At 42.0% G+C, this 24,871-nt stretch overlaps 2 protein-coding genes across 3 annotated transcripts; one reads left to right on the top strand and one right to left on the bottom strand.

Moving 5' to 3' along the window:
- On the bottom strand, positions 1–2,479 carry exoc1l (exocyst complex component 1 like; the record flags this gene model as incomplete). The annotated part of the gene is made up of 3 exons (XM_084555016.1): positions 1–1,170; positions 2,073–2,251; positions 2,359–2,479. The coding sequence occupies 3 exons, from the start codon at positions 2,477–2,479 to the stop codon at positions 901–903; spliced, it is 570 nt and encodes a 189-aa protein (XP_084411142.1). The 3' UTR covers positions 1–900.
- A 5,113-nt stretch (positions 2,480–7,592) lies between these two features.
- On the top strand, positions 7,593–21,039 carry clockb (clock circadian regulator b). Of its 2 annotated transcripts, none has more exons than XM_084568594.1 (24): positions 7,593–7,660; positions 9,432–9,525; positions 10,187–10,346; positions 10,878–10,966; positions 11,531–11,590; positions 11,858–12,006; positions 12,520–12,611; positions 12,867–12,956; positions 13,155–13,275; positions 13,561–13,674; positions 14,060–14,178; positions 14,303–14,385; positions 14,994–15,100; positions 15,197–15,344; positions 15,489–15,564; positions 16,250–16,394; positions 16,577–16,680; positions 16,803–17,015; positions 17,190–17,348; positions 17,450–17,683; positions 18,274–18,467; positions 18,610–18,742; positions 18,978–19,109; positions 19,242–21,039. In XM_084568594.1, exons 4-24 carry the CDS (start codon positions 10,950–10,952, stop codon positions 19,545–19,547), a joined length of 2,796 nt encoding a protein of 931 aa, XP_084424720.1. In that variant the 5' UTR covers positions 7,593–7,660; positions 9,432–9,525; positions 10,187–10,346; positions 10,878–10,949; the 3' UTR covers positions 19,548–21,039. The 2 variants fall into 2 exon arrangements, with proteins under 2 accessions (XP_084424720.1, XP_084424719.1); XM_084568593.1 differs by having other exon boundaries at positions 18,975–19,109.
- The last annotated feature ends 3,832 nt before the right edge of the window (positions 21,040–24,871 follow it).

Raw genomic sequence — 24,871 nt, 5'->3', positions numbered from 1 at the left:
TGCACTGCTGTTCCCTGCCGCTGTAGCATCCTAATATCCCCACGGGGATAATTAAAGTCCTATCTTATCTTATCTTATATATTTAAGCTGTTGCTACAGGGCTTTCCGGTGAGTACATGTAATAAAAATCCTTTACTTATATTATCACTGGGTGACAAATGATGAACACATTTGAGTTTGTCACGTGTTATTTATTGAGAAGAATCACCTCATATCTTTTTTTTTTGTGACTTTAGTTACAACACGGAAATCTGCATGTTTAAGTTGTTGCTACAGAGCTTTCTGGTGAGCACATGAAATAAAAATCCTTTATTTATATCATCACTGGGTGACAAACGATGAATACATTGTCTAAAACAGGCCGCAATTAGTCAGTAAAATATTTAAGTATGCAAAAATGACCTTCTTAAATGATATTTTTTTGTACCGAGTTGCTACACCCCAACACAAAGTCAAATGCAGTTGCTGTTTCACTAATTCTATTGGCTGATTGAAGATGGATAAACGGCGGCATGAAGAAAAATACAGCTGACATTACACATTACAGTATGGTGTAATTACAAAACCACTAACACATTATTTGTAGCTTATATTCAATAGGTTACATGGAAAGAGAGGAATGAAGTTGCCGCTTATGTTGAAAATCACAATAGCAGGATGCTTAAAGGGATGAGTCACTTAAAGATGACAAAAGTGGATTATAGCGTTAACAGCATGTAGGTTATACAGTTTATACAGGTATTAATGAAAAAAAAAAGATGTTTAATTGTGGGTAGATCTTCCCCAGATTGTGTCATGAAGCCTTACATTTACTGCACATGTCCTAATCGTCACAAGGTAAGGCATGTGCTAGGTGCACACGCCTTAACTGACACACGCAGAGCCATCGTGTCACTGCATTTACGGATCCAGGGGCACGGGACACATGGACAGACAAATCAAATTGAGGGCATAGAAGCATATCTGCGACAGAACAACACAGTCCCCTCTGTTGGAGTAGAAGGTGGTGGGCTTGATGTAAGCACAGTCAAAGTTCCTCAGCGTCAGTGACCTCTGGCAGTGCTGGTCACAGAGAGCCACCAGGGCCCGCACCATGGAGTATTTGGCCGAGCAGCTGACGGCCGTCACTGTGCGCACGTTGTCGAAGTGCAGCAGGAAGCAGGCGTCGTCCTGGAGTGGGATAAAGTAAAATCATTTCAGAATATCTTGGCCTCTGGCATTGATTTTAATCCTTTTTTTTTCCAGTAACAGCTTACAAATGTACACATATGATGAGTTAAAATCAGATTATAATGACTGATAGAACATTCACATTCCCAGAACCGATCATTATATTTATATATTAATATTAATTAGATACATACAATATATTATTCTACTGCATATGTGTCAAACATACGGCCCGGGGGCCAAACCCAGCCCGCCAGAGGGTCTAATCTGGCCTGCGGGATGAATATGCAAATTGCAAAGATTACATTGAAGACATTAACTGCAATTTTTCCAATAAAAGTAACTGCTATTCCTAGGGTTCACACAGATTTAGTAAGAGTTGTGGACATAACACAACGCTGAACAGAAATTGCATTTCTTTTTCTTTAGAAATGTCCAGTCATTTAATGTAAACGTTTTCATAATGTTCTTCTTTGCACTTAAACAAAGGGAAACATTCGGAGTTGTCGTTATTTATAGGTAAATACGCTATCGTGTTATTGGTCTGGCCCCCTTGACATCAAACTGGGCTGTATGTGGCCCCTGAACTAAAATTAGTTTGACGCCCCTGTTCTACTGTAAAAGTGTTTACAGTGCTTTGTGTTTGATTTGGTCAGTAAAGATGGTTTATACTCCTCTTGGAATACCAATAGGAACATGAATGAACAAATGAATGAATTAATGTTTAACATAAATAAAAGTGAATTAAATTAAAAACATGCCTTCATTCGAGATTCAAGATTCAAGATCGTTCTGTAAAAAGGGGCAAACTGACAGCTGTGAGTTCCACACTCATTGACACAAAATGTCTGCATTTACAGGAAGTATGGTCATGCAAAACATAAGAAATAAACTTTAATTACCACATCAGGGTCTCGTCCATCAACAAGAGTGAGGTCTTCCAGGGCCCAGATCTCCGTCCTCATGTAGCACTCCTGTATGCTGGAGCGTTTGGTTTGGGACTTCTTGGATCCAGACTTTAGGGGCACCCGGGATACCTGACACTGCACTATTGACAACTGCACCGCTTTGTTTTTCCCAACTGCAGAACGTAAAACAGCATATTTTCAGGCAGACTACCAGGTGCCGGCCCAGCAGAGAAGTGCAAGCTGCTTTCAATTTCGAGTCAACAAAAAAAGAGCTGTTTACCTGAGGCACAGAGAAAATGTCTTCCCTGCGACGGCTCCTCAATCTCGATGAACTCCACCAGTCTCTGTTTTGCAGGTCGGAACAAAACTCTCTGCATCTCTTCCCTCAGGAGAGACGACATCACTGCCGGAGAGGAGGGGAGCTCCACGAAAGGGCTTCACAAAATCAGAAACAGCAATGACAACAAAAAAGAGAGAGAGAGAGAAAGAGAAAGTCAGGGCAGATGAGATAATCCAAGAACAGGAGGAGATCGTGACATGAGAGAACCCTGGTATCTGGCTGCGGCGGGGAGGGCAGGTGGAGACGCCTGCTCTGGCCCGGACCGCGTGGAAGTATGGTGGTTGTAGGTTGGTTGCGTGAGTGTGAAATGAGCTCCTACACACACACACACACCCACACCCACACTCAGGTTTGATGATCCATGTTAATCTGTGACTGAAGTACTGCTTTCATACCAACTGGGACTAAGTAGAAAGGGAGCAATTAAAGAGAGGCCTCTTCATCATTTCACGTTTTTTACTGCTGCAATTAAGGCCCATTATGATGTTACAAATGTTTCCTGCAAATATGGATTTCACTCACTCACTTCATATTCTTTTTTTTTTTTTCGTAGCTGTAAGTGTGTCTGACACAAAACATGGACACACTTCTTGAGGTTTTTGTGGTTTAATGTCAGACGCGCACACGCAGCCTCTTTGTTTCTTTTCGTGGTCTTTCTGTCTCTGTTGCACTCACACGCAGACATTGATACATAATGTGGCACAGCGCCCGACGTTTGTCTGTGATTAAACGGTTGTTGTGTGGGAAAAGGATGTCCCACAGCACTCTGCATGGTTTCCATTACCCTGTAGTAATTCAATATCTGAGAATAGGTACAAGTGGGATGAAGCACTTATATGAGGAGTTAGGGGTGGGAGCAGGGGGGCTAAGCTGGTTTAGGGATCGTAGCTCCATGAGATCATTTGCTGGACCCGCCGACAGGCACCGAGACCCTGATATTGAGCATTCGAGAATGATTGTTACGTTCAAGTTTGGGAGAGGCTCGTGCCGGAGGACTTATTCCAAAAGCAGAACCAGAGCGAGAATGAACACTGATTTGATTTGCTGGCAGGAAAGAGTGTGGCTCCATTGGATTTGTCACATTTGTGAAAACAAAGATGGGTCGTTCCACTGCTAAGTGCTTTATAGTTGTTGTTGTTGATGGTTTTTGTGGGTGTTCACTTGAAAGGCTTTCTGTCTCGGAGATGGAAAGATGAGCAGATGGGCAGGAAGGAGGAAGGATAGGAAACATACAAGTGTTGAATCTTATGAATAACACATGAGCTTTATTGTACTTACTTATCATCTCTTTATTGCCGTGTATTTGCTCCACGAATTAAACCGATTTTATTTGCAAAATGTTTGGAGAATTCAGGCGGTAGTATTTTTATTTTTTATTTTTTTGCCATGAATGCCAGAATGCACAAGAATAAGTGCGGCAGTGATTTCTTGTTTTGGTTAAATGCAAATGTAATTAGTTGTTGCCTTTTGTTAATACCACCTTTATTGTGCGTTAACTCATCCGTTCATACACACAGTGGTGAGTGCACTCAGAACAACAGGCAGCCATTCATGCGGCCGGCCGCAGGTTAACAGTTTGGGGCTGGGGGAGGGTAAGGGTACCTCAGCTGTGGATGTAGAAGGGATTTCACCCATTCATTCATTCATTCATTCATCTTCTGTAACCGCTTGTTCCTGCTGTCTGTATCCCAGCTGTCATCGGGCAAGAGGCGGGGTACACCCTGGACAGGTCGCCAGTCTATCGCAGGGCTAACACAGAGAGACAGACAACCATTCACACTCACACCTACGGCCAATTTAGAATCACCAATCAACCTAATGAGCATGTCTTTGGAAGGTGGGAGGAAGCCGGAGTACCTGGAGAGAACCCACGCAGACACAGGGAGAACACGCAAACTCCACACAAAAAGGCCCCAGTCGGCCCATGGATTCGAACCCGGGACCTTCTGGATTCCACCCATTTTGTCCCAAATCTGCTTCTCTAACCTATTTCACAGATCCCTCAAAGATGCCCACACCTATATCTAACAAAGTACGATGGTGGAACTTTGGGCGAGAGGCGGGGTACACCCCGGACCCTGGACAGGTCTCCAGTCTATTGCAGGGCAGAGAAACCCTGCACACAGAGAAACAGACAACCATTCGCACTCACATGCACACCTACGTCCAATTTTGAATCACCAGTTAACCTAACGAACATGTCTTTGGACGGTGGGAGGAAGCTGGAGTACCCGGAGAGAACCCACGCAGACACAGGGAGAACATGCAAACTCCTGGATTCGAACCTCACTGCGCCGCCCCTTTGTGTGAGTATCTCTACTGCATTCTCCCTCTGCAGTTTGGTGAAAATGCACGTGAGCAGTTACAGTCACTATTATTATAAGGCAATATGGGAGGATGCATGGTTGCATGAATAAAAAGAATTAACCGATTGTGAAATAGTAAAGTCAAAGGGCAGGGAGCAGAGCGAGGATTAAATCTGTGCAGAAATCAATTCTGCTGAATCCTCGAGAAGCCGTTAAGGATTAGTCCAACACAAACTAAAGAGAGAACCGAAAATGTTGACAGGGAAGAAGTGCGAGGGTGCAAATGGAGTTCACACAGAGGAAGGAGAGTGACGTCAGGAGTAGGAGGCAGCTAGGAAGCACAGCACGGAGATAATGAGTCCAAACTGGAGGAGCGAACTAATGAGCTTGCCACCGTTGTAACAATAAACTAAAAGCGAGCTCAAGATGTTTAATGCACAAGCCTAAGAATAGCGAGTGTGCACGCATGAAATGATGAGAACATTAACATTGCCTCCAAGGGCTGCTGTTAAAATTCAAAACATCTGCTTCTTTGGGAATACATCAGTCAAACATTACATTGATTGCAAGGCTGCTTGAAAAATAACATTGGAACATTATTTCAGTATTATAATCTGACGATTTATTCCCCCGCGTGTTTATTCAGGATAATACAAGTCAGAGTGCTGATAAGTCTATCGCAGAGAGGCTGCGTGCCAGCATTTATGACAGGATATGTATTTAGCACTGAGTCGTAAGAGGAAATGCAGCTTAATTTACAGTAGGCATTTTCATGACGTGGCACCAGGTTAGTAAATAGCGTCTAGCGCGGGCAGCGTTTTACTGTTTGCAGTGTTTCAGAGAAATTATAAAAGCCTCACTGTATGCATGATGCAGTTAAATTGCAAGATACCCATGACAGTGGTGCTTTTAAGAAGAATGAAATAAAAGCATACATAGTTCCTAGACAGATTAAAATAAATATGGAGAAATCTCTGTGATGTTTAAACGAAACCGGGAGCAGTGCATTTCATACAGGGGCAGTAATGTGGCAGAAGGAGATGAAAAAGAAGAAACGTGTTAATAATGACGAACAGCATGGCTGCCAAAACAACACACGCAAAGAGGCAGGAAGACTCTGATTTGATATATTCCATGATATTGAAAAATGTATGAACACCAACAACAACTGTTGTGTTTTCTGATGCAGGCTGTTGCTGGCTAAATCACATTTCAAGTGCTGCGCCCTCCTGCTAATGCACCAGGACTGTTACAGCCACAAGTAAACGTGCTGTTCCCGGGACCTATTGTGTCAGCCGGTGTTTAATTGATTTTTTTTTTACGTAGGTGTTTTTCACATTTCTGGATTGACAGCTTTTTACTCAGCAAAGGTGATCTCATCAAAGTTTACACACGGCTGATTTGTTTTGAAATAATCGATAGTCAAACGCAGTAGTCGCTAGTCCATAAAGATGATTATTTACAATGTGCATAGCTATAAATGCAAACACTATACACAGATAAGGCATAGCATTATGACCTCCTTCCTAACATTGTGCCTCCGAAACAGTTGAGACTCATCAGAGAATGGACGTGGGCCTTCTGAGGGTGTCCTGTGGTGTCTGGTAACAGAATGTTGTTAATGGGGTCCCGTGTGTCCTATGGGTTGAGGGGAGGGGCCTCTGTGGATCATCCCACAGATACTTGATCAGTTTGGGATCTAGTGAATTTGGAGGCCAGGTCGACACCTTGTGCTGTTTTTCATGTCATTTGAGTTGTTCTTAAACCGTTTTTGTGTGTGTGCCAGTGTCATTGCTGTGGGATGGGGGTGTCCGGTCTGGTCTAGGTGGGTGGTACATGTCTAAGCAACATCCTTAACGCCAGGTTCAAAAGTTTCCCAGCAGAAACATTGCATGGCCACAAGATGGTCAGTGTTATTTATTTCTCCTGTCAGTGGCTTTAATGTTGTGGCTGATCGGTGTATTTGTTAACTACTTTTTTTGCAGCGTTACATTGCTTATTAATTTGTATTTACCTTGAAATTGGTCACTTTAATCACTAATACTTAGGTGTGTTTGTAATTTTCTGCCTGTCAGTAAAAGCAGTCATAAAAAAAAGCTGCATATTGTTTGGAGAAACAGTGAGATCATTCCCAACTCAGCATTAAAGGGAGTTTCTAATGTCACACAATGAACTTTGTGAAGAAGTTTGGGGAACCTCCACACAGTAAACGCACAACGTCACGCCTCGTGGAGCTTGTGATTGGACGTCGATTAAAAAAAAAAAGGGGGAAACCCGCCTCCCCCTCCCGCACCCCCCCCTCCCGCCATCAGACAGGGCCATCCCTACCCTGCTCTGCACCCTCCTGGCCACCATCCAGTGTCACATCCTCAGTCCATTCACTGCAGCCCTGAACTGTAATTTACAGCCGGTGTGATACCATGATTTTAATAATGCATATTAGTCTTGTTTTTTTTTTTTTTTAAAGTTTATTTTAAGTATTAGGTTAAAGGTTAGGTTAAAGCTGTAGTATTAATAAAATAGTCGTGTATAAAATACGAATAAACTGTCAGTTGACGTTTTTTTTAAAGCACTCGTCTACAAGTCATTGAGAATTTTTTTTTTTTTTTTTTTTTTTGCTATATTAAAAATTAAACGGCTGACTACTCTGGCCGGAAGAGCCACAAATAAAATAGAAAAAATAAATAAATAAATAAATAAAAAAAAACACGGAGTCATTTCCCATTTGACGATCACTCAGCGATTCCCTCCGTTTTCGCTACTGTACTTTGCTAACTGGAGCGCCCTACTGTCGCTATTGCGCATGACTGTACGTCGCGATATGAAGTAGGCCTCCTGTTTTTCTCCCAACACGGAGTCCTCCTGGCCCCCACCACCTCGGTGCAACGCTCAAGCAAGAGCAAAAACACGCTGACTGCCACCGATTATTCGCGAAGGTAAGTGGATTTATTTTTTTTTTTTTAGATAAAAAAAAAAAAAAAAGCCAGCGACGCGAAAGCCAGCGACGGTCGCCCAAGTTGTGATATGTAAGCGCGGCCGCCGCGGTTTGGTGAAACGGGTGTTTATTTTTCTTTAGCGTGCGGAAGCGGTCGGAGTGCAGAGCAAGGCTTCGGGACTGTTTCCGCACGCTTGAGGGAGAGCAAGGCCCAGTGACCCACATTCGGAGCAGCCAGTGTGTATGTGTACGAGTGGGCGAGCGTGCGCGCGTATCCTCCCTTGACTTGACTTGTGTGTGTGTGTGTGTGTGTGTGTGACCGTGGACTGTACGTACGTGTGTGATAGTGTGTGTACATACATCTGCCGCGAAAAAATGTTTCCACCATCGCTGCTTTTGGACATTTCTACGCCGCCGAGGTTCGTGTTTTTGTCGGCTTTTGCGCGACCGTTTGCCCCCCTCGCGCGCGGACGTTGATGCTCGGTTTTCTCGCGGTGTTTGAGGCACCAACGGTAAAAGAATTCTTTTTTTTTTCTCTCTCTTTTTTTCTTTTTTTTTTTTTTAACAGATTTATTTTTCTCTTCAATGTCAGTTGTTGCGTGACAGACGTGGGGCTCGGCGCCAGCTCGCCGTGAAAGACTGGTTTTCCTCCTGTTTATTTTAACGTACACGACAGGCGCTGGCTGCCATAAGTGTGTCATTCAGTGTTTGTGAGAGTAGAGAGGAGGAAACGGGGGCCAGTAAGAGCATTAAATCTCTGGGTTAAATGGGCAGTTTTTCGGTAGCAAGCTTAGTTAGCCTGCTAGCTAGCTACGCGGACTGCTCTATTTCGGTTGTATAAGTTAACACCTGTGGCACTAAAATGTATATTGACATGTTATCTTTACGGTCATTCCGCCATGTTGTTACTAGTATACGAGAAGTGTATTCATCGCCCAGTGGACAAGCTCAGTCAAATGAGGCTCCACGTATTGCCCATCAGGAATGCACTCCTGTAGGTCAGCATCCCAAATTAGAGCCCCGGGTCGACCAGTATGGACTCCTTAAGATGGTTCAATAATGTTTGGATATATGTAAAGCAAGACTCAAAGGGTTAGCCACAGGTTTTTTTTTGTTGTTGCTACTACTTTGACCTTTGCTGCTTGCTGTGACATATCTGGGCTAAATCCTCTTGGCTTTCATTGAGATTCAAGTGGTGGTCTGTTGACCAGCTGATGGCACTGCTGGTTTGAGTTCTGCTCCTTATGTATGTCTTCTGTTCTTTTGAGTCCTGAAGCTAAAATGTAATTTAAATGCATGGTTCCTGAAACCTAAGTGCCAGCATTTGTACGTTACTGGATCTCAGTTGAAAGTTTAAATGTGGATATTGTACTTTTAGATCGTTGATCATACAAATGTGACAACAACAACAACAAAAAAAGATGTGTTTGTTTTGGTATTTCGTCGCAAATTTCACTATTTTGTAAGATTTTAATTCATAACTAATTGTAATAACCCATTATCAGTTTGAATATTTCACTCTTAGTCTCAGAGAAACTGCGAATGACCGTATTTCATTTTATACCCCAAAGGAAACATCTGTATAATATAAATACATATATATATATATATATATATATATATATATATATATGGTTGCCCACGTTTAATTTTTGCACTTGTGGCAGCTGACGTATTTTAAGTCCTCGCTGGCCTCTAGAATTTGCATGCATGGTAAACCGTGAATGCAGTCCCCATGGTAAGTTTGTGTGTCTGGGCTTTTTGTGTTACAGGTGAGGTGTGGCTTGCACGTGAGGATTCCTCAGTGCCTGGAAGGCTAGGATCGAAAACGGCTAGTTTCTTTCTCTTCAAGAACCATTCCAGAAAGTAAGTAAACATTTTCAGAAGTGAACATACTTCTCCTTGCTGCATTAATATATGTCACACTTTCAGTTCCAGCTCCTTATTTCATACAATAAATTCCATTCGTTAGGTAATTTACTATTAAGTTATTGTTTGGAATTAATATATTTGTACAAAAATACATGCTGTCATTTTTTTGCCTTAAAACCCCGATATATGTCAAGTTCACACACTGTAAAATTATGTATTATATTCACTCACTAATCATTTGGGACACTCGTATGTCGACTGTAAGAGTGTTATAATGTCCAGTTTATGTTAAAATACAGTCCGAAAGGTTGTAATTCAGCTGTATGGTCATTTTGGAGGATGTAGTTTGTGTCTGAATCAAACACAAGTTGTTTTTGTTGTTCAGTCTAGTCCACTGACTAAAATGGGATCGTCAAAAATAATAGAAACACGTGTCGGTGCAAAACAATACATTTCAATAGCGCGATAAGCGTCGGGCTCCAAAATGAAAACACACCTGAAACAAAAGCTTGCTGTTGTTTTTTAACAGATACCGAATACCATAACCTTCGTGAAGACTTGGTGTAGGACTGTTTTATTAAAATTCTATATACTACCTACTAATACCGGCCGGTGAGCCCCCATGACCACAGTTTTCCACTCTTTCCTCCCACAGGTTTGATTGGCCACCATGTCTTTTCCGTGGTCTGGCGCCCTCTCGTGACCCCAATGACCTCAACGCCGCTTTTGACCCCAGAGTCAGCCTTGACCCCAATACCCTCTCGACAACCCCTGAGAAAAGACGTCTACTGACCGTGCGCGTACGCTGCAGTGGGGTGAGCGGTGACTACACGCAGCGCTGTATTCTCTTTATACACTTAAATATACTTAAAATTCGTCTGATTTTCTGCTTTGCTTACGCAGACGGTTCTTTTTAAGTATGTGTACGCTTCCTGTGATAGGTTGTGACATAAGATTTCTGTTTTTCTGATGACAAATACTGTAATTAGTGTTGGATTAAGATACAGCGACACAAACACATCCAGAAAGGCATACACAAATACTTTGTTTCATTGCATGTATCACCAAGGATTATAAAAAAACAATTTTACTGTTGTAATGTCTGATTTGTTTGTGTGTGTACTTGTATGCAGTTACACATGTGTGCAAATGAAAGCTACTAATTAGGGGTGCCAGTCTTTTTGGGTTCATGTTTTGACTAACAACACGTTAATTGACAGAATCGGGGTACTGTTATCAGCCTCTTACTTCAGTATAATCTGCGACGGACCATTTTTGCATGTTTTTTCAGTCAACTAATACAGTTTGACATTAGTTAAGCTAGTACTTGTTGTTTGTCTCTCCAGGTGGTCTTCCAAATGCCTACCTCACGCTTAAAGAACAAATCACTGCAGCCACAGCCCTGATCAGCAGCCACCATGACATCAAGCATAGGGTATGCTGTCACACACACAGAGAAGTAGACGATATATATCACGACGTCATGCATACTTGTGTAAATGTGGAAAAACTGTCCTGTTGGTAAAATCGTCAAGCCAGCGCTGGGGATTAATATTACTATTAAAGTTACTTACACTCCAATATCTATATCTCGCTAATATTTCTCTATATTTTTTTGGGGGGAAAACAAGGATTTTAGAATAAAATGTTAGCTTTGTAGATCGAGCAGATGCCCTTTGACTCGTATTAATTGAAACGTGCGCAAGGACACACCCTGTTAAACAAAAGCGCTTAACCTCCTTGGCAAGCAGAACACATTCCTTCACCCACTCTCTCTGCCTCACTCGTTTTCTGTGTGGCCCAAAAATAAACCTGCTGCTTTACTGGCGTGTACTGTAGGAATCCTCTCATTAGTCAGGATCCGTCATTGGCTATTATTATTATTAACAATGTGCGTCTGCTTTTAGGCTGCCGATGAACGTGCGCACACGGGAAAACATAAAGCAAGGTGGAAATAAACTCTGAAAGCGCGTTAATAGTTTTGTTGTTCCTCCTTCAGGGATGATTGTAGCATCTTTGATGGGTTGATGGAAGAAGATGAGAAGGACAAAGCAAAACGGTGAGTTCTGATATACTGATGAACTTACTACTTCGACGGTTAGGCTTTTATATACTTAAAAGTTTAATAACATATTAATTAAAGATGAGTGTAAGTCCATTTTTAGCTCCTGTACTGTATTGGAGAACTATTAACGTATGCCATTAACAGCCGTCACACTGTCTTTTAACATTTCTAGGATCACATGACAAGAGCTTGCAAAAAATTTATCAGAAAATTTCTTCCATGTGACTCGACTATTAACTCTTCGTGCATTTTGGATTGCAGCGTGTCCCGTAACAAGTCGGAGAAGAAACGGAGAGACCAGTTCAATGTCCTCATCAAGGAACTCGGCACGATGTTGCCCGGCAACACCAGGAAGATGGACAAGTCCACCATCCTGCAGAAAAGCATTGACTTCTTGTGTAAACACAAAGGTTAGGGCTTTCTACCATCCTCATTGTTACTTCCCGTGTTTACACTGAGCGCCTCGTAGGATGGATGTTTCTTGTTCTATATTTAGGTTTCTCTTTCACTTCGGTGCACGCTGTTATCAGGGTTTATTTACCTTCATCACCACATCTTGGTAAACATGTTTTTTAGAAAAGACGAATTGTAAAGTTCTCTTTTAATTAATTTTGATTAATGATTGATTTTTTTGTGATTATTTTACACATCACGTTCTCTTAATTACTTTTTCCTGTATTCCAAGTCATCACCCCTTTTTATTATTGCTTTGAACCGCCTTTGCACTCTGTTATCTCCACTTCTGTTTAACTATCTTGTTTTCACTGTGGGCCTTGTACTTTGTATTACCTCCACGCCAAGTGCCGTGTCTCTTTTTATGTGTTGTCACCTCTCCAGGTTTCCTTTAGAGGCCTTTTATTTTGCCGTATTAAAATTCTAATAGTATTCTCTCTCTCTCTCTTTCTCTTTCTTTCTTTCTTCAGAGATCTCGGCCCAGTCGGAGTCGAGTGAGATCAGACAGGACTGGAAGCCTCCATTTCTTAGCAATGAGGAATTCACACAGCTCATGCTGGAGGTCGGAAATCTCACATTTTTATATTGTACTCATGTTAGTGTCATATTCACTGTTATACCTACTGTAGCAGGTTTCCCATATAGAGGCCAGCTCAACGAACATGTGGATTTGACTTAAGTTTTTTACAGTTTAAGATCCTGTGATATACTTTTACCATTATTTCTGAATCACCATATGAAATCTGTCCAACTCATGATAGCCTTAAATTATTCTCCGCTGTCAAACAACATTTCTTCTCTTTCCCTCCCTCCTTAGGCTCTCGACGGATTCTTTATAGCAATAATGACTGATGGAAACATCCTCTACGTTTCTGAGAGTGTCACCTCATTACTCGAGCACCTGCCGGTGAGTAACGCTGATTCCCTTTCTCGTTTGCTGTGTACAGTATTAGTCATGCACTGTATTGTAGAACAAGCTTTAACCGGATTTTTTTTTTTTTTTTTTTGTGTGTGTGGCTTAGATTAAACATGTCAGGATGACTTGTCTCTGCTGAAAAGGGTTTGGCCCTTTCTTCTAATGTGTGTTTGTATTTTTTTTTCCCAGGCCGACCTGGTGGACCAGAACTTGTTAAACTTCCTGCCAATTGGGGAACACTCCGATGTGTACAAGGCTCTGTCCACACACCCCACAGACCCAGAGAGCCTTAACAATGACTACCTGAAGAGTTAGTTGAATCATTTTACACCACTTCCTGCTTGTTTTTAAATGGTGTAATAATACAGAAGCATATTGTGTGTTCAGTGACTTAAAAACAAAAATAAAAAGTGTATATTTTTGTATTTGGGCTTTCAGAAAAAGACCAGACCAAAACATAAACCTATTTAATAAAACATAATGTTTCCTGTATATCTGAAAATAGTTAAGCATAATGTAAAGTCGCACACTGTTTTTTTGAAAGTACCATTCAGTTTTCTCTGGATCCCGCAATAACAATTGTTTTTGTCTCCAGCTAAGAATCACATGGAGTTCTGCTGTCATATGCTGCGAGGGGCCATCGACCCCAAAGAAGCCCCTGTCTATGAATATGTTAAATTCATTGGCAACTTCAAGTCGCTCAATAACGGTAAGCCATGAGTCACAAAGTAATGTTTTTCATTGTGTGCTCATCTGTTTACACTACGTCTGTGTGATTTTTTTTTTCAGTCACTGGGTCATTGTGTGTCTAAAAAAAGCTGAAACAAGGACTTGTAGAGTCCAGTTCCCCTTCATTTATCATTATTTACAAGGTTCGCCAATACAAAGTGACATCAGCTTTTATCCGTTGAGAAAGAAGTTAACAATAGGAACTTATTTCTAGGTTATAAAGTTGAGTAAACACACAGTGTATTTGGTAAAGCGCTATCAATAATGCACTAACTGGAAGTGGTCATTTCATGCCCTACTTTCAGGGCCGCGCAATATATTCCTTGACATAGCCGTGTAAACAACTCCGTTTCTCTGTTGTGCAGTTCCCAACGTGACGAGGAATGGTCTGGCAGGGGTGTTACAGCGATCACTACAACCTGCCTTCGATGACCAAGTGTGCTTTGTGGCCACTGTGCGACTGGCCAAACCTCAGTTTATCAAGGTATTTTCAAGACACGCACTCCGCTGTGCAATAAAAGAAAAAGCAAAACACAATGAGTCATGAGCTTGTCATTTTGTTTACTACACATCGACTCTAAATCTTGATTTTGCTTTTGTGTCACTAGGAAATGTGTACAGTGGAAGAGCCCAATGAAGAATTCACCTCAAGGCACAGTCTAGAATGGAAATTCCTTTTCTTAGACCACAGGTAAACGCACCGACACACGTATTTGATTTTGTATTGCTCCTTTAAGCAGCCATTGTGTTTTGTCGGAGCTGCTTGTCGGGCGCCAGATTCTCTATACATATTTTTCCGGTGACAGATTATAGGGAGGCTCTCTCTGACCACTGCTGGAGCTTTCTGAAACCAATAACATCCACTCCCATTTAATGTTTTGATTGGCAAACTAATGCTGATGTGAAGTTCTCTTGCACTAATTATTCATTCATTCATTGTGGAGGGTCACAGGGGGGCTAGAGCCTATCCCAGCTCTTGCACTAATGACAATTATTTGGACTATTTTGTTGCTTTTCCCGCATAAAGGGGTTTTCTTTCATAAACATAAACTAAACACACTAATAACCTCACGTGATTACATTGATTCAACAGTCTTTGTTTCATAAATACTGATTCTCAATAGTCATACATGCAAAATGGAGCCAGTAGAAGCAATTTGCATGTTGAACAAGCATAACCTGCTTAAAGTTTTCACCTCTCGACCTCTAGAGTGTATGGCGCACTGATTCTGTGCAAGTATAGCTCTCTACCCCAGTTGCAGTCCGACTGAATGAAGAGACGTCTTTTCCTCTTTTCAGAGCGCCACCAATCATAGGCTACCTGCCTTTCGAGGTTCTGGGCACATCGGGGTACGACTACTACCATGTGGATGACCTGGAGACGCTAGCCAAATGTCATGAGCAACGTAAGGGCCCCACGTTGTCTCATATTCACTCCGGATTCTTCGCTAAAGCCTTTCTCTGATTGTAACAGCTTTGCTTTTACCCCGTCTCCTGTTCAGTGATGCAGTACGGTAAAGGGAAGTCATGCTACTACCGCTTCCTGACTAAAGGTCAACAGTGGATCTGGCTGCAGACCCACTACTACATCACCTATCATCAGTGGAACTCTCGACCCGAGTTTATTGTCTGCACACACACAGTAGTCAGGTACAGTTTGCTGGATGCTGTCTCCTCTTCCCCTTTTTTTCCATATGCCTTTTATTGCTGGTACAAATCTCTCATTGTGTCTTCACTGGTCGTCCCTAAACCTCCGCTGTTTGTTTTTTAAAAAAAATAAAATAAAAAATGCAGCTATGCAGAGGTGAGGGCAGAACAGCGCAGAGAGCTGGGCATCGAGGAGGCCAATCCAGATGTCAGCGCAGATAAGGTGGGAGATAACTTCTTAGAAATGGACATGTGTTTTTTGTTTTTTATAAATGTGCAATGTCGTTAAAGCACAACAAATAATGTCTGTTATGTGGATGGAAGAGAAATCATAATAAAAATAAAGTGGGAGGCATTCATTTAAATTCCAAATTTATTTTGCTGCTGAAATTTTACAGCCTTATGTCAAAATAAAGCCCCATAACTTATTTTTTATGTAAATTCTCTCATGCAATGAGAAGTCAAAAGCCCCCTTTCCTCATGTTATACATTAACTTTTCTCAGTTAGCTCTTACTGCCCATTAACTTATCTCTTTCATCACACTGTCCACAAATGTGACAGACTGACTGTTGTTCCTCTGATGTTATCTCACTTTCCTTTAGGCAGTAGTCAACAATAACGCTAAGAAGAGAATAACATGCGTATAATAAATGAATATCATAACTTCATAAATTAAGGATACTGGTTATTCACCTTATTCCAACTGTAGTTGATAATAAATTGCCTTTTTGTATGTGCATCTAATAGTAGTTAATATATAATGGTAAGATAGCCAATGGTGTATTTCTTTTATATGAGGGCTTGCTTTAAAGTTACCAGTATCCAGTCTAGTTATTATTTTTGAATAGAAGTCAGACTACCATATATGTTTTTAATTTGTTTATTTTTACTATTTTCTACTTTTCAGAGCCAGGACTCCGGTTCAGAGTCTCAGCTCAATACGTCCAGCCTGAAGGAGGCTCTTGAGCGATTCGACCACAGCCGAACACCCTCGACTTCCTCGCGGAGTTCCCGCAAGTCCTCATCACATGTCTCTGACAACACTTGCACTTGTAAGAACAAACACACAGCTGCGTGTCCATGCGTTGACCTATTTAGTCATATGATGATGCGCAGTATAAATGCTGACGCTGCTGTTATGGAGTTAAATGCGATGACTAAGCCCTGTGGCTGGATGTTAAAATATTGTCATCTGAATTTCGACTCCTGGTCATGAGTGATTGTTTCTCTGCAGCAACAGCATCCAAGCTACACATGGACACGGCCACGCCTCCTCGGCAGTCGCTGGCCTCCACCATGGAGATGTCGTCACAGCGTCGCTCATCCATCAGCAGTCAGGTGAGACATAATGGACCAAAACTTAAAAGGTTTATGGACCAAAAAAAAAAGGACACATGCCATAAAATGTGCATGGCAGAGCCAGAGGAGCAGTTGTCATCATACATTTTGTTTATTTGCAGTCTATGAGCTCCCAGACCACAGGACAGAGTGTAAATCCAAGCATGATCAGTCAGCAGCAGCAACAACAGCAACAGCAGCAACAACAACAGCAGCAGCAACAACAACAACAACAACAACAACAGCAGCAGCAGCAGCAGCAGCAACAACAACAACAGCAACAACAACAGCAACAACAACAGCAACCACAGCAGCAACTCCAGACAAACGTACAGGTGAGAATTCTGGTACTGCACTGTGGTCCCTTCGTCACATGACAGCGTAAGGTGTCGTAGAGCTGAAACGATCTGTTGAGTAATTGCAGATTATTATTTTAACTCATTTGTTTTCTGTATTTTCTGTAAATACACATTTTTTATTGCATTATTTCATTTTCTCTTTACCGACAGCCGGTGATGGAGTTCACGGCGCAGGTGAATGCCATGCAGCACCTAAAGGACCAGCTAGAACAGAGGACCAGGATGATCCAGGCCAACATCCAACGGCAGCAGGATGAGCTCAGAAACATCCAAGACCAGCTACAGAGGGTCCAGGGGCAGGGCATACAGGTGGACACGAACATACGATTAACAAAATATAAGTTCATGCTGTGTAAACGTAGATAAATGTAGACCACTGTGCCTTACATGTGCTGTCTCCTTCCTGACAGATGTTGCTGCAGCAGCAGAGTGGAACGATGAACGTACAGCTCCCTCAAGTGGGGTCAGTTCAGCAAACAAATACTCTGACCAGTCAGGTCCAGCAAGCAACAGTAAACCCCGTCCATTCAGGAACTCAGCAGCTCACCATCCAGCAACAGGCTCAGCCCCCTCAGCAGAGCCTACAGCAGCAGCAGCAGCAGCAGCAGCAGCAGCAGCAGCAGCAGACCAATGCCCTCACACAGGTGCGACACAAAGAAACGCACACAAACAGGCTGCGATAAGTCTTGGTTGAATGGGGAAAGTTCAAATCGATTGTATTTTCAAGCTAAATTTCATTACTAAAGGGAACCGTTCAACAATAATTACAGCAGTCTACATTCAAGGTGGTCTGCCAACCCAAATCTTGTGTGAACCTTGGTCACTGTTGGTCACATGCACATGGAGGATTTCAAAAGCAACGCAAACACAGTGCTATACTGTGAAGTTGAGATATTTACATCTCATTCAGATAACAGGAAGAGCCACGGGGCATTGTTTTTGTGGCTTTAACCATGTGAGACTTCAAAGTACTCACACAGTGAGAGTGATGTTGCGGTCATAAAACTCACAGAACATATTTGCTGTTAAAGACACCCTCTACACCCCTATAGTCGTGAGACATCGATGTGTTAAAGGTGTGATAAAGAGTTTCAGTTTCAGCTGTTTCTCCGTATACTTATGGGTCTGTTCACTTAAGCCACGTTCAAACGTTGACATATCTCGTTGAATGCTTTATAAATCTATTTTATTTGAAAAGACGTAACCATACCCTTCCCCCATTTGTCCTCTGTAGCCTCAGCGTCAGCCCCAGCAACCTCCCCAGGCTCAGCCCCAGGCCCAGGGCTCTGTGTCCGCTCCGTTATACAACACAATGATGATTTCCCAGCCAGGACAGCCAAACGTGTTGCAGATCAGCACCAGCCTGCCGCAGAACAACACACAGCAAGGCACAACCGTGGCCACCTTCACGCAGGACCGGCAGATTCGGTAAGCGGACGCCAGTCAATCAAGTGAAATACTAGGAACAGTTTCTGTGACCAGGTTGTTTAAGCAGATATGAGACATGGACACTAATATAGTCCTCTTTCTTTACTGTTCTGTTCTTATATTTTTTTTTTCTTTTCACCAGATTTCCAGCAGGGCAGCAGCTGGTGACCAAGCTAGTGACAGCTCCCATGCACGCCTGCGGTGCAGTCATGGTGCCCACCTCTATGTTCATGGGGCAGGTGGTCACTGCATACAACCCCTTTGCCGGCCAGCAGGTAAACACACACACCAATATGAGCCGCAGAGGAAATTAAAGAAGCTGTATCTCCCTTAGATCGGGACTATTCTGATTAAAGACTATGTAAAGTGGACTGTTGTGGACTATATATCGTCTTTTGAGACGGATTGTAAATGGATAACTTAAAAGTAGATTAAGAAAGAGTTTTCCTTGTTATTTGTTTGACTGTATGTCTTTGTTTTGTTTTTTTACTTTCTATGTCACCTAAGCAGGGGGGGCAGACGCAGACCTTGACTCTGCAGCCGGCCCAACCAACCCAAGGTCAGGGTGACGGTCAAAACCAGACAACTGTAGTGGCACAGAACAGCCAGCAGGGGCAACAGCAACAACAGCAATTCCTACAGGTATCAGTAGAGGCAGGAAATGTTTATGGAGACATATGGACATGTGTATTTAACATATTATTATCATGTATTGACAGAATGTCTTTATCATCTAATAATATTGCATTTTTTATTTATTTTTTTTGTTACCAGGGCCATCGTCTTCTTCAGAGTAACCAGTCTACCCAGCTGATTCTACAGGCAGCTTTCCCACTCCAACAGCAGGGCACATTCACCCAGGCCACACATCAACAGCAACCCCAGCAACAACAACAACAGCAACAGCAACAACAACAGCAGCAGCAGCAGCAACAGCAGCAACAACAACAACAGCAGCAGCAGCAAAGGCAACAATCTCACCACCAGAGGCACCAGCAGCAGCTGAAACCACAGCCCCAGAAACAGCAGAAAACTCAGACATCACACAGGACTGACAGCGTCAGCAGCCAACCGCAGTGAAGTCTGGAGCAAAATGTGGAGAAAAGCCTGGGGAATTTAATTATTTTTTTTAATTTTTTTTTTTTTTTTTTTAAAGGAATTGCTGCAAACATTTGTTTCGGTTACGTGGCTGTCGCAAACTTCCTTTTCCTCAAAATCGTCGCCCTCCCTTCCTCCCATCTGAAACTAATGATTTATAGGAAAGAGGAAAGTCTGTGAGACCACGAGGAACTCACCAAAGATTGTCGCCACGGCAACAGGATGGATTTTTGAAAAACCCCCATTTCCCCCCCATCGGTGCTCCAGTCTCCGCGGAGACCTGGAAAACACAATCCGAAAACACCTTATCGCCACGGTAACGACGGACTCTTGTTTTTTTTTTTTTTTTTTTGAAGGTGTGTTAAACTGGACTGACCTTGTACAGATTTCCTGTATGATAGAAAAAAAAAAACAAACAAACAAACTTGTAAATATCCAATATAGCCTAACAGAAAAAACAGAAATGTAGTATTTTATATGATTGCATGGAACGAATAACTGTGTAAGCTTTTATTATTAGTCGCTTTTGGAAAAATTATGAATTTTTACTTTGTTCAAGTGTTTTTTTTCTCGGGGTCAAAGACGAAGCGATGCGTTGCCGTCTTGGACCCGTCCCACCCACACCCCTTCTCTGGAGAAAAAAAAAAAAAAGAAGAAGAAGAAGAAGTCCAGATCGAGGCTTAAAAAGTTCTGTCAGTGTGTCTGAAAAAAATGACTGGGCTTGGGTCTTTTTTTGGGTGTTTTTTTTTGTGGAAGTTGTGTTTTTAAACACTGTGTCTCCGAGACAAAAACAGGTCTTTTAACTTACAAATTATGTTCGGCAAGAAACTAGATCACAGTTTAACTGAATTGTTTGCAGGATGATCACTGTACGTATAACGGGTTTAGTGATTCCAAGTGCCAATAACATAGTCAATTATGTTTTTTTTATTTTATTATTTTTGAGCAGACTATTCAAAGGCAAAGGTATATATTTTCCAACAAGATATTACCCCTAATAATGTTCATGCGTGTGTATATAGTAGGGATTATTTTTTAACAGTCAGAGAGCCCTATACGTAACAAAACAGTATATCCTCAACCTCCTGAAACTTTAGCACTTAATGTGGTTGTGTACAGTAAATCACTGTCGAGACCTAGTTGTTTGTAATCTGTGGTGTGATTTGTGAGCTAACGTGCGTTTTTTTTTTTTTTTTTTGAGAATACAATCTTCGTGTGCATGAGTGAGTACGTTTGTGACCTGTGTGTGTGTGTGTTTGTGTGTTTGTCGCCCCTTGTGTCTTACAATAATTGACTTAGTAAGGGTTTGAAGTCGCTGGATTGGTACTTGTATTCTCAGGAATGTGGAAAGTTTTTTGCTTCTGCCTCAGTCTGGAACCAGACCAAGAAGGATTAGACGGTGATGCTGCGCAGACCGGAGGAAGAGTTGTCATAAAAGGGTGTGGTGACTGAATTAAAATTGACCTAGATTTTCCTTCGGAGCCTCCCCTTGATTTCCTTATCAGAACAAAGGTGGAGAGGGAAGTCTCCAAAGAGAGGGGGGTAAAAATATCCTGCTTTCTAAAGGGAGTTGTTGAGATGCAGCAGAGCGGAAAACTAGAGAACCCCCCCTTTTAGCTCGGGATAGACGGACTATACTGTACCTGCTACTAACTAACTGTCTCGTGGTCTTCTGTATCACCAGTGTTTCATCCTTCTTTCTCTTCCTAGGCCTCAGAAACCCTCATGCAGTTCATGTATCTCTCAGTTTTCACAACGGCAGTTAAAAACCAGGACTGAGCCCAGATCTGTTTAAACAAAAACAAAAAATATATATATATACATATCTGGGCTCAGCCTTTGTACTAACAGTGATAAGCCATATCAAACAGAAAAGCCTTGGTTTTAGAGGAAGCGTAATGGTTGGCAAAGGAGCACTGCGAATGGTGTTGTGTTGTCTCGGAGTGTAGTAAAGACCATGTGTGTGTGGGTGTGTGTGTGTGTGTGAACGTAGTATCTCCTTTCCTTAATCCTACTTCTTGTATCACTCGGGGGGGGTCAGCGCTGGTGTCCCCTGGCGATAGCCAATCAGTTCTCGCGTTGCAGTATAAAGAAATAATTGTAATTTACAAGAAACGTCCCGTCTGGTTGAGCCCAGTATTGTGCAAGTCCCGAGGGCGGGACAGCTCAACTTGATTATATGTGCGTGCGTGTGTCTCTCTGTGTGTGTGTGTGTGTGTGTGTGTGTGTGAGGGAGTTTTCGTGCATGTTAAATGTCACTGTAACCCATTATATTTTCATATGGAAACAAAGAGGCGTGACTGGAAAATGATGCAGAGCATTGGTCACCTGTCAGGCTATAAAGAGAGGAGAAAAAAAAAAAAAAAAGGCGCTGTTATTGTTTTACAATTGCCAGATGGCGAAACGGTAACTACTCATCAGACGAGTGTCAAATACTAACCCCTCGGAGATAAGCTAAATGTAGATGAAATGGCCGTTTGTGCGTCTGAGCGGGGACGAATCACCCGGACGTCTTTGTCCACAAAGGAAGGAACAGTAGAGGCGTTTCGCAGTGAGGGTCTATTTGAACCAGGTCTTCCACCCGTCACACCCTCCGCCAGTGTAGACCACCCGTAGACTAGCTTGTGTTTAGGGTGTCACTCTTAAAAAAAAAAGTAGTGGTATTATTATTATTATTATGTTTGTAGTTTGTGTCACTGATACCCAGCCCAAAGAATGTAAAGGTGTTTTTAAAAAAAGAGACAAATGGATGTTGTAACTGTTAATTAGGGATGACAGGCTTTGTGATGAAGGAACAGGAGGGGTGTGAAAGATTTATATCCCAATGGCAGGAATCCACAATCAGAAGTTCACAACCTCATTCACTGGCTTTTTACGTTGTAAAAAAAATAACCTCTGAATGTTTCATCTTTTTGCCGCTGTGTGTGTGTGTTTCTGACTGACTTCTAACATCTGGTAGGAGTTTGGAGAAGCTACCGAAAGCGGAGGTGTAGGATGTCTGATACGGGACGCCGCCACTGACAAGACAGGTTGCACCCCTCCCCTTTCCCCTTCACCCCTCCCCAGCCACCTTCCACACAGCTTCCACACACAGATCACCTTTCCACCACACAGTTTGGTTCTGAAAAAGTCCTAGTTCTAGTATAATACTGTACACATACACAAAGCTAACGACACCAGTATTCAGTGTAAAATGGTGCTATGCTTTACCTGTACTGTATGTATGTATATCCCTTCTTCTGCTCTTGAACTGTGCTCCTTTATCTACCCCAAAGTCAAACGGTATAATAATCAATATTTTGAAGCAGAAATGTTTGCTATTATTATTATTATTATTATTATTATTATAATCCCCCCTACTCCCCCACTCTTGGTCAATTTGAAAATAATAATAATAAAAAAAACATAAAAAAAACAGTTGCAAATATTAAACGTGACACGTCTGCTGCAGTTTTCTTGTGCGCTGGTGCTGCGACTCCATAGCCTAGAATAGCAGTCTAGTTCCTCTCCGTCGACTTGAGATTTCGAAAAAAATCCAAGATGGACCGGGCCAATCAGAAGTCGGTGGGCGGGCTTAACATGATGACGACTGACCTGCGACCATAAATTCCGTGAATTACGCGTGAATTGAATTCCCCCATCCTGCTCCTGCTAGAACTACCAGAGCGATGGCTGCTGCTAGCGAACAGCTTTCTTTCGAATCGGCTTTGGCCGCCACTCTGAAAGACTTGAAGTTAAGCTTTTCTCTGAGAAAGGAACAAGAAACTGCACTGAGGTCGTTCTTACCAAAGAAGGATGTATTTGGAGTTTTGCCAACCGGATACGGCAAAAGTTTGATCCACAGCTTAAAAATGATTAATGTAGGAGAAACTCAACCTGTAGGCGAACTCATAAAAAAAAAAAAAACAGGATGCAACAAGAACTATTTAATATCTATTAGGATAAGTTTTTTCCACAACACATGCAAGGAACTCTCTTTTCCGTCGCTCTGACTACGTCACCTTCTTCGTTGCTCCGATTGGTTGTAGCTAGGGCTGCAAAGGGGTGGAAAATTTCCGGTAAATTTCCAGAAACTTTCCATGGGAAGTTAAACTGGGGAATTTTGGAAATATTCCAAATTAGAAACTTTCCATGGGAATTATGGGAATTATGGGAATTATTGGGAATTTATGGGAATTAACTGGAAATTGGGGGTAATTTAAACAAACTGTATCATATCCAAACATAAATGTAAATATTTTTTGTCATAAGCAGACATCCATGCAAAATAATACAAAAACATGACATTTCAAAAATAGCTTTCATTTAGCACCTAACTTACCAGATAGTTAGCTACTGTATTAATACATTTTTATTTAATATTTGCAAGTTAAACATTAATAACGTTATAGATCAAATATATTTACCCCATGATATTATCAAAACTTACTTGACTTTATATAGTCCGCGGGCTCAAATGTGTGGCTTCAATAGTCTTGTGCTTTGAGCTCAAAAGTGTGGCCTCCAGGCTTCATGTAGGGGGCGTGGCCTCAATAGCCCTGCAGTAAGCAGTGTGCTGTGTGCATGTGATTGAGGAGTGTACTTGCATTAAATCTGGTTGTTTTAGCCAAGACTATGCTACAATATATTCCCCCCAACTATATTTAAGTTCCCTGTTAAGGGCCAACCTTCAATTTTGTAAATTTCTTATTTATTCCTGTTTATTCCCATATATTCCCGTTAATTCCCGTTAATTCCCATATATTCCCGTTAATTCCCATGGAAAGTTTCCAACTTTGAAAATTCCCGGAATTTTGCAACCCTAGCGCTGTCCTATTGCGTGGAGAGGGAGTTTGAAAGACAACCTTTTTATCCCACCCCTCCGGTTGAGCCCTGTCTATGGAGAGTGCCCAGATCCTACATTTAATGTGGGTCTGGCTCGTCAGGCTAGCGACTCCGGGGATTTAACAGAAATGCCGACTTTGTATACCATAACTTACACTGCCGCTTTAGCTGCAAGTGTGTATGTAAGTGTGTAATATCTCTTTCTTCTGCATGTCCTCTTTTGCAGCAGCATTTCATTTCCTTCCACTTTTGTCTTTAGTGCCACTTAAAAGAATGCTACCATGCTAAGCTGACGCGATAATCAGCATAGCTCCTAAACCGCAGGTGTCAAACTTACGGCCAGCGGGCCAAAGGGGGCCCACCAGAGGGTCTAATCTGGTCTGCGGTGTGCGAACATTACATAGAAGACTGCAATTTTTTAAAGAAAATTAAGGATAGTTTATTAAATGTAAACATCCTCCTAATTTACTTCTTTGCACTAA

The sequence above is a fragment of the Chelon labrosus genome, assembly GCF_963514085.1.
Source record: "Chelon labrosus genome assembly, chromosome: 2".
Lineage (NCBI taxonomy): Eukaryota > Metazoa > Chordata > Actinopteri > Mugiliformes > Mugilidae > Chelon > Chelon labrosus.
The sequence above is the reverse complement of the archived record's forward strand: the minus strand, read 5'-3'. Positions and strand labels throughout refer to the sequence as shown.

What these genes read in the sequence shown, in the direction of transcription:
- clockb (XM_084568593.1), top strand. An exon ending in CTTCTTGTGTAAACACAAAG is followed by an intron (nt 12,007 to 12,519) that starts GTTAGGGCTTTC and finishes TTCTTTCTTCAG; the next exon opens with AGATCTCGGCCCAGTCGGAG. An exon ending in CCAAACCTCAGTTTATCAAG is followed by an intron (nt 14,179 to 14,302) that starts GTATTTTCAAGA and finishes TTGTGTCACTAG; the next exon opens with GAAATGTGTACAGTGGAAGA.